The sequence below is a fragment of the Dermacentor variabilis genome, chromosome 1 (assembly GCF_050947875.1).
Source record: "Dermacentor variabilis isolate Ectoservices chromosome 1, ASM5094787v1, whole genome shotgun sequence".
NCBI classification, from domain to species: Eukaryota; Metazoa; Arthropoda; class Arachnida; order Ixodida; family Ixodidae; genus Dermacentor; species Dermacentor variabilis.
The window spans coordinates 283639624-283652102 of NC_134568.1; the positions used below are offsets into that span (position 1 = coordinate 283639624).

Sequence of the window (12479 nt, forward strand, 5' to 3'; positions counted from 1 at the left end):
ATTGGGGACAAGCTGGTAGCTAATGGCCAAAACTTGCATTTCGTCTTTGCAGCTGCTCTGAGAGGGTATGCCTCCACCCAGAAACAGTGCTCCCACAGTTGCTAGTGTAGCTAATGTAGTGGAAAATAACATTAAGGGGATCTACGTTGCTTTTGTGACAAAGTTTATGAGAAGGCACTGTGTCATGAATTTACTCCTGCAGGAATTTTTTGAAGGACTTCTATGAAGTTAATAACCCTGCTGTGCCCGTGCATACTCATCTGGCCACCACTGGCTCAGTGCTCGAAATAATTGGTGAATGTGAAACATCTGTAGATTGGTTGTGCCATCTTCTCAGTAGTTAAACAGAAATGAAATGTTATGGTAAGTTTTGTTTTTCTATGACAGATTGTGCGACAAAGCTTATCAACTGTCGGTGTTGCTCACACCTCTCATTTTCCGACAAGGCGAGCTGCGATGCATAATACCAGCATATTTTTTAATGATGCAGAAATTCAAACACTTCTTATGAATGTTGATTCAGAGGACTTTGATGTTTATTATGAGGTGTCCTCAATTAAGGGACGACAGTGACAAAGGAGCCATGATGCCTGAAGAACAATAGCTACTCTAATTAGAATAATTAATTTACATATGTCTTAATTGCTGTTTCAATTTTCAGATAGAAAATCTGTAAAACATTCAACAACATATCACCAACAAATATGATTTAAATTCAGAACCTGCTACTAGGTTACTAAGAAAGTAACTGAATTTGTTGCACTTCAGAAAAGCACCTGGCACCCAAAGGGTTAAGAATGAAAAGTGGCTTCCCATTTATTTTTGTTGTTCCTAGCATGTTAGAAGTTGCACCTCTTCAGTGGTGAGGGAAAAAGTGAATGTCACAACATTGCAATGGTGCTTTTTAAAATTTGTTGCATGCTCTAACTGGCTCCAACTGCAGTTTTTCTGTTCATTTTCACACATTTCCGTTTTTTTTTTCTTTGTTGTTTGCCTTCTCAGCTGCCTTGCTCAACTGTGAAATTTGAGGCAATATAGCCGACAGTCATTTCTTACAGGTTTATATAGACCAGTCACAGGCAGGATACTAGTAGCAGCCACAGGAATGGATGAGCCACACTTTGAGACATTCTACACACTCTACAGTATGGAGGTATAGTATCTGGTTTGGATTACAACATGACCTGACAAGTGGGTGGACTATATTACTAATTTTTAATGCAGTGTCACCTGGTACTCCTTTTGACGCTGTCTGCAGAAACTGTCATCACACTGGCTGTTTGGTTTCATTTGCATTGTTGGGAAAAAGTCCTGGAGAGCATTGTAGCCAAGGTAGTGGGACACTGTGCCAAACTTTAGGAGATACCTGGACAGATTTTCAGTGTACATCATTAGATAAGCATTTTATATACACTCTATGTCCATGGCACCTAAAGTAAACAATGCCTACTACTATGAGTATGGTTCTCAAAACTGCTTGCGCAGCTGCAACATACCTGCCAACCAGTGAACTTTAGAATTTGTAAAATACTTGTGACATGACACAGAAAGGGGGGGATGGCAAGAATTTTTGTAGAAGCTTGCCCTGAGCACATGCCTTTCAAAGGATGCATTTGCACTTTATTAATAATCATTTAACTAGGTACAATAAACAGCCAGCAACAAACGTGGCACAGCAAATAGCAATGACTTTTTCAGTTTGTTCTAGGAATTTGTCTGTACAAACTTGCTTGAAGCAAGTCCCCCTCTTGCTTCCTTTCACCATCAGACGACTTTTAATGAAAGGTTCAGGCACCGACGAGCAAAAACTTTTTGCAGAAAGAATGTATTTTTCGTAAAAACTTCCCGTAACATTAGTAAAATCGTAAAGATGCTAAATTCATTAACTTTACGATAAATTCTGGAGAGTTAGGAGGTATGCTGCAAACGGAAACTGTACATGACCTTTCCACAACTTATCTGCTGCATTCGGATGAAAGTTAACAATAGGCCTACCTAAACTATACATTAGCAATTTCTAGGTAGAAACTGTATGCACGTCATACTGCCCACTGATTAAACACAAGCAGTGAGATCTCGAAAGAAGCAAAGCTAGAAAATGTTCATGTTGGCCACCATATTAAAATACACCTTTGTCTATACTTGATCTCACAAGCTGGTTGCAGCACTGTGAATTCTTAGCCAATAGGAAGGCCAAATGCCCCTCTAGATGTGCTCATCCGCACAGTGTCGTCTGCTCAGAGTCTGCTTGCCATCCTGTTACATGCTCCATGGTTGGTGGATTGATGCAAAAAATGTTTTGACACCAAACCATAAGCTGCATTTACATGCATGCGACAGCATGGCTTCACTTTACCTGCACGCTTTGCCTGTAGTTACCTTGCAGCCTCTTTGGCAAGTAATACAGGTGAATGCCCTTACAAACGTTCACCTGTGCCACAGCATCTCCTCGGCATCTACTTGGCATTTGCTCACTACCGTCATCATGTACCATGCTAGAGCGGGCTAGTAAATTAACATACCTGCCAACCTGAAGATTTGGAAATTCATAAAACTATCGCGGCGGGGGAGGGGGAATGCGGCAGCACTTTTGTTTCTTTAAGGGATTTACCTTTTGCAACAAGCTTACTCACGTTTTCACAACCTCAAGTGAAATCCATGTCTTGGAGAGTAAAGAGCGAAAACTCCACTGGGGCACAATTTATTTTTGCAATGATTTTGCTGTTGACGACTTTGCCTGCTTCAGAAACTTCTCCATGTAGGTTTGCTCAAAGCAAGTACCACTCCGGTACCCCTTGACCATCCGCAGACTTTCGAGTGTTTTCTCACACACGGATGAGCGAAACTCCGAGTTTTGTTCACAGTGCTGAATATTCTCTTACATTCAGCATTGCTGTGGGGAATGGAGAGAATACCCAGCATAACCAGTGAAATTCTGTGGAACCTGAGCGATTCGTCGACACTTCGAATTCTTCCTAATTGCGACTACTGCACATCGCACCTTCGCTCCTTCAGTATGTCGGCTGGAACCTGATATGCTTGCAAGTTGGCAAACTCGACTTCAAGTGCGCCGATTGCTTCTTCTTTTGATTCGCCACTCTGCTGGGGTAGGATAGGAGGGAATGCCATAATAAAATGGCGTACACTGTTGAATGAAGCAGTTTCCAGAGCTTGTACTCGAGCAACTTCAGCTATCTTGAGATTGACATCTTCTAGCAGAAATTAATGGTGAATATAATCGCTGCCGTTATATACAGACATACAACAGAGAATAACTGCTCTCTCTAAATGCAGCTCGGTGTCTCAACTACAGAGTAGGTTGTGCTGCCAATGACTGTCTTCATCACTTTTCTGGTTCTCTGCAGCTCCATAGTCAACTTCCAGCAATGAATGACATGCTTTGACAACACCTGGACGCACAAATCTAGTCAGGATATCCTCGAAAAGGCAGTTCAAGAGGCCCCTCAGAACATGAATCTGAGGAGCCTGTGCCTGAAGAAGGCAGTTTGCCTTCTCAAAAAGCGGTATAACAGTTTGGGAAGAAAGACAGCATGCCCTGTTTAGCTCCCATGACAAAAAATAAAACAGGCGCTCTTCACGGGTCAAGTGGCTGGCTTCCTCAGAATCCTTGGTATGAAGTTTCAGTTTTTTTGCTTGAGGTCCAAAAAGAGCGCCTTTCCTCTTTAGCGAGAGTTCATCGCCGTCGGTGCCTTTTTTTCCCCCCGAGGTCTGCAGGAGTCTTGTGAAGATGTGTAGCAGACTTTGGGACCAGTGCAGGGTTCTTGGGGGTTTGTAAGGAAGTCTTCGAAATTTGGTATGACTTCAAAAACAAGCTCTGCTTGTTACACTGCTTTGTTTCAGATAAAAAAGCTGAGTAGTGGCTTCCACTGGTTGAGCAGCCCCTTTAAACACTTTCCCAACTACAGCCAACGTGTCGGCGAATGCTTCAACATCTTTCTGACCTCAGCGTCATGCATTTTTTGGAACTCTTTAAGTTGACCTGTCCGTTTCGAGCTTTTCTTTAGGTGAAAAAGATGTCAACCAAACCCTCATCAACCTTCACAGGAAGACATGAAGCTCCTTTTTGGGTGGCCAATTTGATGAGATGGCACGAGCAACCAACCCCTATAAAACCTGGTTGAGCCTCTCTCAATACAGTAGAAACACTGTTTTTCTTGCCGATCATGACATTGGCATTGTCCAAACACATAGCCAACAGGTTTCCAACAGGCAAATTCCGAGACTTCATGTAGTCCAGAACCGAATTTGCAATCTTGTGACCCGTTGCTTCCCCTTGGATTGTCCAGAGGCGAAGAAGGCGGCTTTCGACTCTACTCGTTTCTTTAACGAAATATGTCGCAATAATAGGGTAAAGCTGTGTATCCCTATTGTTACTGCCATCCATAGCAATCGAAAGTACTTGCTGTTTTAGGGTATCCAGCAAAGGAGTCTGCACGTTGGAGGCCATTTCCAGAACAATTGACGTCGTCTTTGTTTCGTCCACAGGCGTAGCATTTCACTTCTTCGCACTTGGGGAACATCTTACAGAAAAGCAGTCTGGCATAATCGCTGACACTCAGCAGTGTGTTGTGGTCAACTAAAAACACTGTGAAGGGGCATTCTGCATTAATCACACTGAGGTCGTTGTCGCTGCGTACAAAACTTGCTAGGCTTGGCTGGCTGTCCACGGCTCGCACATATCCCTGATGCTTTTTCGAAGCAATGTGGACCTTGATGTCAGACTTGCCGCCATGCAAGGTGTTCACATCACAGGCACACGTGGTGCAGAATTCTAATTTCTCCCCTTTCTTTGATGGCACGAAGCACGGAAATTCTTTGTGTACGATTTCAAAAACACTTGGAAGTACTGTCGGGGCTTCAAGCTCGCCACTGCACTGCAAAGCCGCTACAGGCCGGAGTCGCACTGCGTCTGATGCGGCAGCTAGTCACGCAAAAGGCAAGGCCAATACTGCAGTGACTGAAGCTGACTGAAGTCCAAACACGCACACCTGCGCAAACAAAGGCAACAGCATGGCAACTGGTTTGCGGAGACGCTAGAGGCGCTATCAGCACTATCGAGCTTTGGATATGGATTCGTGACCCCCTAGTAGACGACAGAAGTCACTACAACCTTGCAGCTGCTGATGATCATACCAAGCATACGTATTGCCCTCTCATGGCAGCACAAGGTACCAGGGTGTAGTTTTACTACATTTTCATGTTTCTTTTTCGCAAATAATATGTTTTCCGTAAAATTTTAAGCAAGATTAGTAAAATCGTAAGACTGCTCGAAATTCGTACATTTTACGAAAAATTCGGAAGAGTTGGCAAGTATGAAATTAATGATGCAGTGAACAATTAGGCTTTTATAGCACTCCGCACCATCAATGCATTAACAATGCTAATGCTGTGGCACCATCTGCTAACTAGAAATCAAGCAAGTTTTCCAGCTCATTGCCGTGTTTATAGTCCTAGCAGCATGAAAACAAACAGCCGATATCAATAATTACGACAAACCATGACTTGACCTCAGCTTGAGATGAGACTTGGCGATGACGGATTTTGCCACTTGTGTCTTGCCGACAGGGTGGAGAGTCAGTAACAAGCGTGAATTCGGATCGAAGCAGGTGGTTGGCGATGTATGGCCACTGCCATGTCACCACAGTTAGGGTGGCTATTATGGTTACCGTCAGTGACTGCCACAGTAATTCTAGGTATACAATGTGCATGCGCAAAGGACCCAACATGTCACGTATCGCTTTACCGTAACGTGTAGCGGGCAAAAATAAAGCTCTCTAGTGTAGCCAATAATCAGCCAGTTACGCCCGGAAATATATACTACTGTGCAAGGATATTGCCTGTGTATGCCTCATACCTTTGGCATTGCTGCAACCAGCTTGTGAGATGGAGTATAGTTTGTCACCAGGTTAGGTTTTAAAGTAAAAGTACAATTATGATACACCATTTAACTCTGCATGATAGTTGATAGCATTCCAGGAAACCTGCGTAACCAGTTAGCCTGCTAAATTAAGCACACACCCAACAAACTTAATAAATGTAAAACCAGCAAAGGATAGGATATAATTCACTCACAATATTTCACTTTGCCATGTCTACCATGTTATCATCATAAAGCATTAAACATTGCAAAAAAGCTGCGAAGATCTGTGTGTTAGTGGCTATGGCATTCTGCTGCTAATCAGCTACTCAGCATGAAGTCATAGGGTCGATCCTCAGCCACCACAGCCACATTTGGGTGGAGGTACATTGCAAAAATGCTCATTTACCAAGCATTAGGGTGCATTGTAAAGAATTTCAAGTAGTCAAGATTAATCTGGAGTACTTTGCCATGGCACAATCAATCAGTCAACTAACCAATCAATCAATCAACCAATCACCTTAAAGTATGAGGTGATTAGAAATATTATTAGTCACATAATGTACTCACTTGAGAGTATTTTGCACAAGAAATCCTGCAACAATGCCCATTGTAGTAGGCAAGCTCGCAGCACAAACTCCTTCCCGTTTCAATGTCTTTTCATCTATGTTGGAAGCAACAACTAAAGGAGGTGCACACTGCAATGTAAACAGACTTTGTTACACACTTTCCTCACTTTCCTCCTAGGAAATGTTTTAAAAAAAAACAAGTAGTGGAAAGGGCTAGTGTGCATTATAACAGATTTATGCACGCATCTTGTTGTATTTCCATCTGGCATATTGCACACAACAGCTGTAAATTAGCCTTAGGACATTTCGCTTTGCTTTTCAGCATCTTCCACTTTTACACTTGCACCAGCATGCTGTGCACTAGTCCACCTGCACATAGTGCACTGAGCAGCACATATAGAACGGTGCCTCGCAAGTGGACAGTGCATGTCAAGAATTCCATAAGCATCCACTACAACTCACTAATATGGCAATGGCAAACATGCACTTTCTGAAATAGGCATGCACAACATGGCCCCACCATTTCTACTCATCATATTTCCGCTCTTTATCCATGGATAACACAAAACTGCATGCAACAATAACTTACTTCGCACTGCAGTTTTTCTTGGCACAAGCCTAGTACCATACAATGAGCATAAGCACCTTAATCATGTCGCTCAAACTACTTACAGCAAAGCACGCAGTTTCACCAGGGACTATAAGCTGTATATGGCCAGAGACTGCATTTTCACTAACACCAGACTCTATCCAAACTTGGTTGAGTTCATTGCAGGCCTATAACAAAAGAGTAGGTACAGCATCATGCATTAGATTATGAGTCTGCTTGATAATAATTGACTGCAGTGAAACCAGACAAAATTTTTTTTTTCATATCATAACCACAAAATGCTTTCACACCCGTAAAACTGCATTTAAGGGTATTAATAGAAGATATGTTGAAATGAGATTATTTACTCTAAGCATACACAATGCAAATCCCATTTGCTACAGTATACAAGTGCAAACTGGCAAAATACATTTGTAGTTGCGTTTCATATTTTATGCTTACCGTGTTAATTGCCATGCGTGCTTCAAAGTTGTCGACACAGCTGAGAACAAGATCTACTGGACCACCCTGCAGGCTGCCAGTCCTAGGTGAACAGATATTTGCAGCCATTATAACATATAGCAGTGAACAACAAATTGCATGTTCCTTTGATTATTTATATGAACTCTTGCCATCTACTGCCTTCTGTGAACAGTCCACTGTTCAGAGAAGGTAAGTACTAGTTATCACAGAGAACTGCTTACCATTTGCTGAAACTAAAACTGAGTCAAGGTAGCCATATGATGTTACCACAGTCTATTTGTTTCTTTTAAATAATCGACACACATAGAGACTACAGCAATTTAAACACATTCAGCCAGCTTGTATTTCAGAATGAATCCTCAGAGCAGTTTCAGTGACATGTAACAGAATCTCAATTTCAATGCATGAGGCAAAGGATGCATGAATGAAAGTTATACCTGGAATAAATCCATGACCATTATACTTGCAGCAACAATAAATAAATATCAGCATCTCTACAGGTACAGAGAACTGTGCAAAATCAATATATCTGTTAAATCTGTGCGTAAAAAAGCCTCTATGCAAAATGCCAAAGAGAGGAAATTCCATCAGCAAGAAAAAAATTAATGCTCATAGCAGATACACACTCGAATAATGAGCAGCAGGAAATATCAAGATTTTAAAGCAATGACAAGGCATGCACTCATGGATACAGAAACAACAAAGAAGCATCATATGCTCAGCATAATTTGCTTTTCGGTACTGCAGTGATAAGAACATCTCATGCAATGCTTTTATATTGGAGTACTATTCATAAATTCTGCAGCACAGGCAAAAATAAGCTGGAGGTGAACGAATCAGATTAGGGCACAGCTCCTACCTATGCTAGAAGTCAGCGGCGGAGAGTTTTCATATATCCGGGGGGGGAGGGGGGGACCAGCTTTCCGAACCCCACATATATATATATATATATATATATATATATATATTTCTTGCACTTGAAACTGTGTGTGACATCAAAGAATTGAGCGCTGAAGTGACGGCATTGTATGAGTATATACAAGACCTCATAGTTGGAGACAGTTCAATTTCCTAGCCTGAGTACTCTCAGTGGTGTAATCTTCCTTCGTGTGATTGTAGCATACTTTGCTATCACTAATGCTGCTTCGCCTTTACGGCTAAACTGCAGCCTCTCTCTCTCTTTTCTGTGAGTCCGAGTATAAGCGCTGCTGCATATGACTGCTGTTGATACTGATTTCAAGCGAATCCGGCTTGGCCTCATTTTGGTCACTGAATGAATTATACAGTGTTCCCCAACAATCATGCACCAAGACTTAAAAAAGAGCAATTGCATAATTCGAACAAAACCTAGTACATAATCTTTCCAGTACAGTAGAGTAGCCACCAGTAATTCTTTTGTTACTGAGATTTAATTTGGTAATTGCAATTAATTATCTAACTTGAGAAGTACTGTCCTAATTTTCAAAGTGTCAATGAGGCATCTGTAGGCACCCCGAAATGACATCTAACTGCAGTGTTTTCAGTGACGTAATAATTGCGCACAAATTTTTTCTGACTGGCAAGGAAACCTCACTAAGTATTACAAATACCACGTGAGTGTGCTCCTGTACCCGCATCATAAAGCAGCACTCTCAAATAAGTTGATTGAAAGCAACTGCATTGCCTGTAGCAAACCTGAAGAGACAGCGCGTCACCTTGATAATGGTACGGAAGGAGCACCAACAGCAGGTTTCGTGGCTTCGCAGCTATTCCTTCCTCTCATTTCTACGTTACACTTATTATCCATCTTTCAAGGCGGACTGGTCACATGGATAACCAAAGCCCCTTCATAACGCGGCCGAAGCGCTGCTCTGACCACGCACGAAAGGCGAAGAGCAATGTAATAGGCATAAAATGTTTCAAAATCCCGGCTTCACTTGCACCGCATCGACAGAGAGCGTGAAACTATATTTCGCGCCAGAAACTTGCTTCAGACCAAAGCGAAATTAAAGTGGCCGTTTTATTTTTCATGAAAGTCTATATGAGCTACAAAAACAGATTCGTGTCAAAAAATAAAAGCGAATTAATGAGACTGGGAAGCGACCAACGTGTAGAGAAAACGCAAAACCGGTGCGTTCAAGAAAGTAAATATACCACTTCTAAATGAGCCGAATTGGCAATCACGATGTCTGCACAAAAAAGAAAAAAAACATCAGATTTCAGTGTGCCCTTATCATCTATGAATTGGTCAGCTCCGGTGAACACCAGCCTAGAGGACGAGTTCGAAGAGGTTTCCATTTGCAGCTATGCAGTACTGTGTCCGTTTTAACACATCTTTACTGGCTTTCTTGATGACCAACCCTGGAATTCTATGGCAGACATCCGTTATCCTTGCCTTGAACTAATCTGACATCCATCTCGATCCTGTAAGCACGATCTTTCACATAACCCCAAAGAAAGAAATAGAGTGGAGAGAGGTCAGGCGACCTAACCGGTCAATTTACAGGCCTGTGCCTTGCAATCTATTGTGCATGAAAAGTTGCATCCAGCCAGTTTCGTGCTTGGCTGCTGCTGTGTGCAGGTGCCCCATCTTGCTGATGCCACAGAAGTAGAAAACGTGACAGCAGGACTTCACTGAGAAACTTACGCCTCGCATTACTCCTTCAAGGATTTCTTTCACGTAACGCTGTCCAGTCAGTGTGTGATCGAAGATGAGACCGATTATAGTACCGGCGTAAATACCGAACCACACATTGAGCGACCATTTGTACTGGTGCCGATTCTGCTTTACCTAGTTTAGATTGGAGTCCCTCCAATAGTGTGCATTATGCAAATTTACCTAGGCGTTTCTGCGAAAATTGGCTTCATCTGCGCACATGATGTCGCTCAAAAAAACCCGGTGACTCATCAGCATTTGTGAGGACCCAATTTGAGAAATCTAGACAATTTTACAGGTCTCTATTTTCTAAGCATTGGTGCTGGTTAAGGTGGTACGGGCGAAGGGCCGTAATTTAGAATCAAACTGATGACGGAAATTGGTACATGGGCGGCCACATCCCGCACGCTAGCATGAGGGTTTGAGGCCATAAATGCTAGAACATCCGTGCATAGGCTAGGACTCAAAGATGGAGTCCTCCGCCGCTGTTTCTTGAAGCTGCTGGTTTGTCTCAGGTTTTCATAAATTCTGATGATAGTTGATGCGTTTGGTATACCACCACATTTCCATGACTGATATATATATATATATGCGGCCTTCCGCTTGATGTCATTTGCAGATCCCAAAGCAAGGATCATGTTTACCTTCTGGTCATTAGAGAAAGACGTGGCGACTGGGACAAAACAAAACGCACCTTCAAACCTTCGCACTGACGTTGTCAATTCGCTTTTGTGGTGATAGGTTTTGTGTTTGTGACAAAAAAAAAAAAAAAAAAAAGATCCGTGCACTTTATCTGCGCTAAGACATCACCTATCACAGCTTGCTTCCAACTAACACCCAACGCGACGTGTTACTTCGGCCCGGGCGCGTAGATAAGGCACTAGCTCGATCATTAAGTTTTTCTTTATTTCCTTTATTTCATTCTGGATAACTCAGAGGGAGCCTGTTCGAGGGTGCTGCTTTATGATCCGGGTGGGAGCGCAGTCACATGGTATTCTCCATATTTCGCGGGGTTCATTTATCAGTCGGGAAAATTAGTACGTAATTTGTAAGTCACTGAAAAAACCGCAGTTGGATGTCCCTTGGCTGTGCCAACAAATGCCTCATTGATGCTTTGATAATTAGGATAGTATGTCTCAAGTTCAATAATTAAATACAGTTACCTAATTAAATTTCAGTGACGAAAAAATTACTGGCAGCTACTCCATCGTACTGTTATGCATTAGGTTTTTTCAGGTAATGCATTGCACTTTTTTTTAAATCTTGGTGCATGATAGTTAATTGGGATACCCTGTATATATTTGTGTCCTTTGCATGCAACTAACTATGTTTCCATCCCTAATAAATATTGTAAATTATTAAAAAAAATTTTTTCATGAGTCGTTAGCATTGCTTACTGGAAAGAGAAGCAATACTGAGACACACAACATTCACGTGCATTTCACACGGCATTAATAAAAGACTCTGCCGAAGGGGTCACTGAAGTCTATAGTTTTTCATGGTCAACAAAGCACGCAAAGCAATTTGAAGCGTGATGAATGTACAGCAACATATATTCCTTCTCTAGGCATAGGCTATATATCCATACCTTTAGAAATAAGTTTTAATTGGCTATCTCCATCTCTTTCAAAAATATAATAAACTTTGTCCTGTGTGTATACTTAAATATATTGTATATGTGCATGGTGTTTTAGTGGAAATTTAAAGCGATGTAGAAATTAGAAAATATGGATGAGGCAGCCGGTGCTCGTGCTTCTAATGCGCATGCCCCCATATTGTCAGGATTTGCAGCAGTAAAGCGATAGTATGAATTAAAAGTCATAGATGTCCGGGCCAACAATGACGCAGTAAGCTATTAGCCCCAGTAAAATTTGAAAAAAAAAGTGAGAAGTAAAAAGGTTGAGGAAAGTCAAAAGGAATTTAAAATGATGTGGGGGACAAAGCTCTGGTAATGGCACTTTAGGTGTATGTGGGGGTGGGTGGGAGGGGGCATCGGCGTCGTCCGGGGAGGGCTCAGCACCCCCTCCCCCCCTTCCCCCATAGTCTGCACCTATGCTAGAAGTACTCCCAACATTGCAGCCACAACAGCGTATTCAGTGCAAACTGAATATACATAACTTTCACCTTTTGCTACTAAAAACCTTTCATTCAAAGTCCAAAGTTGCCATATACTATAGTTGTTCTGTCTCTGATGTCAGCAAAATTGTCTTACTTGATGGTGTCCATGAAGTGCTGGAAGTTGTCAACAGTGGTAATATTGTAGTTATACGTATCAAATTCTACATCAGGGTTGATGAACCTACAAAAATGAATTAAATAGCAAAG

The 12479-nt window shown here is 42.0% G+C and overlaps 1 protein-coding gene across 1 annotated transcript in view; it reads right to left on the reverse strand.

Moving 5' to 3' along the window:
* Positions 1-12479, reverse strand: part of Uba5 (Ubiquitin-like activating enzyme 5) — a 31607-nt gene that overhangs the window by 16469 nt on the left and 2659 nt on the right. Inside the window, exons 5-9 of the mRNA XM_075677060.1 lie at positions 12367-12453; positions 7499-7580; positions 7120-7224; positions 6449-6576; positions 1231-1366 (exon numbers count right to left, since the gene is read on the reverse strand). Coding sequence (XP_075533175.1) covers positions 1231-1366; positions 6449-6576; positions 7120-7224; positions 7499-7580; positions 12367-12453 — 538 coding nt within the window. The remainder of the gene's footprint in view (positions 1-1230; positions 1367-6448; positions 6577-7119; positions 7225-7498; positions 7581-12366; positions 12454-12479) is intronic.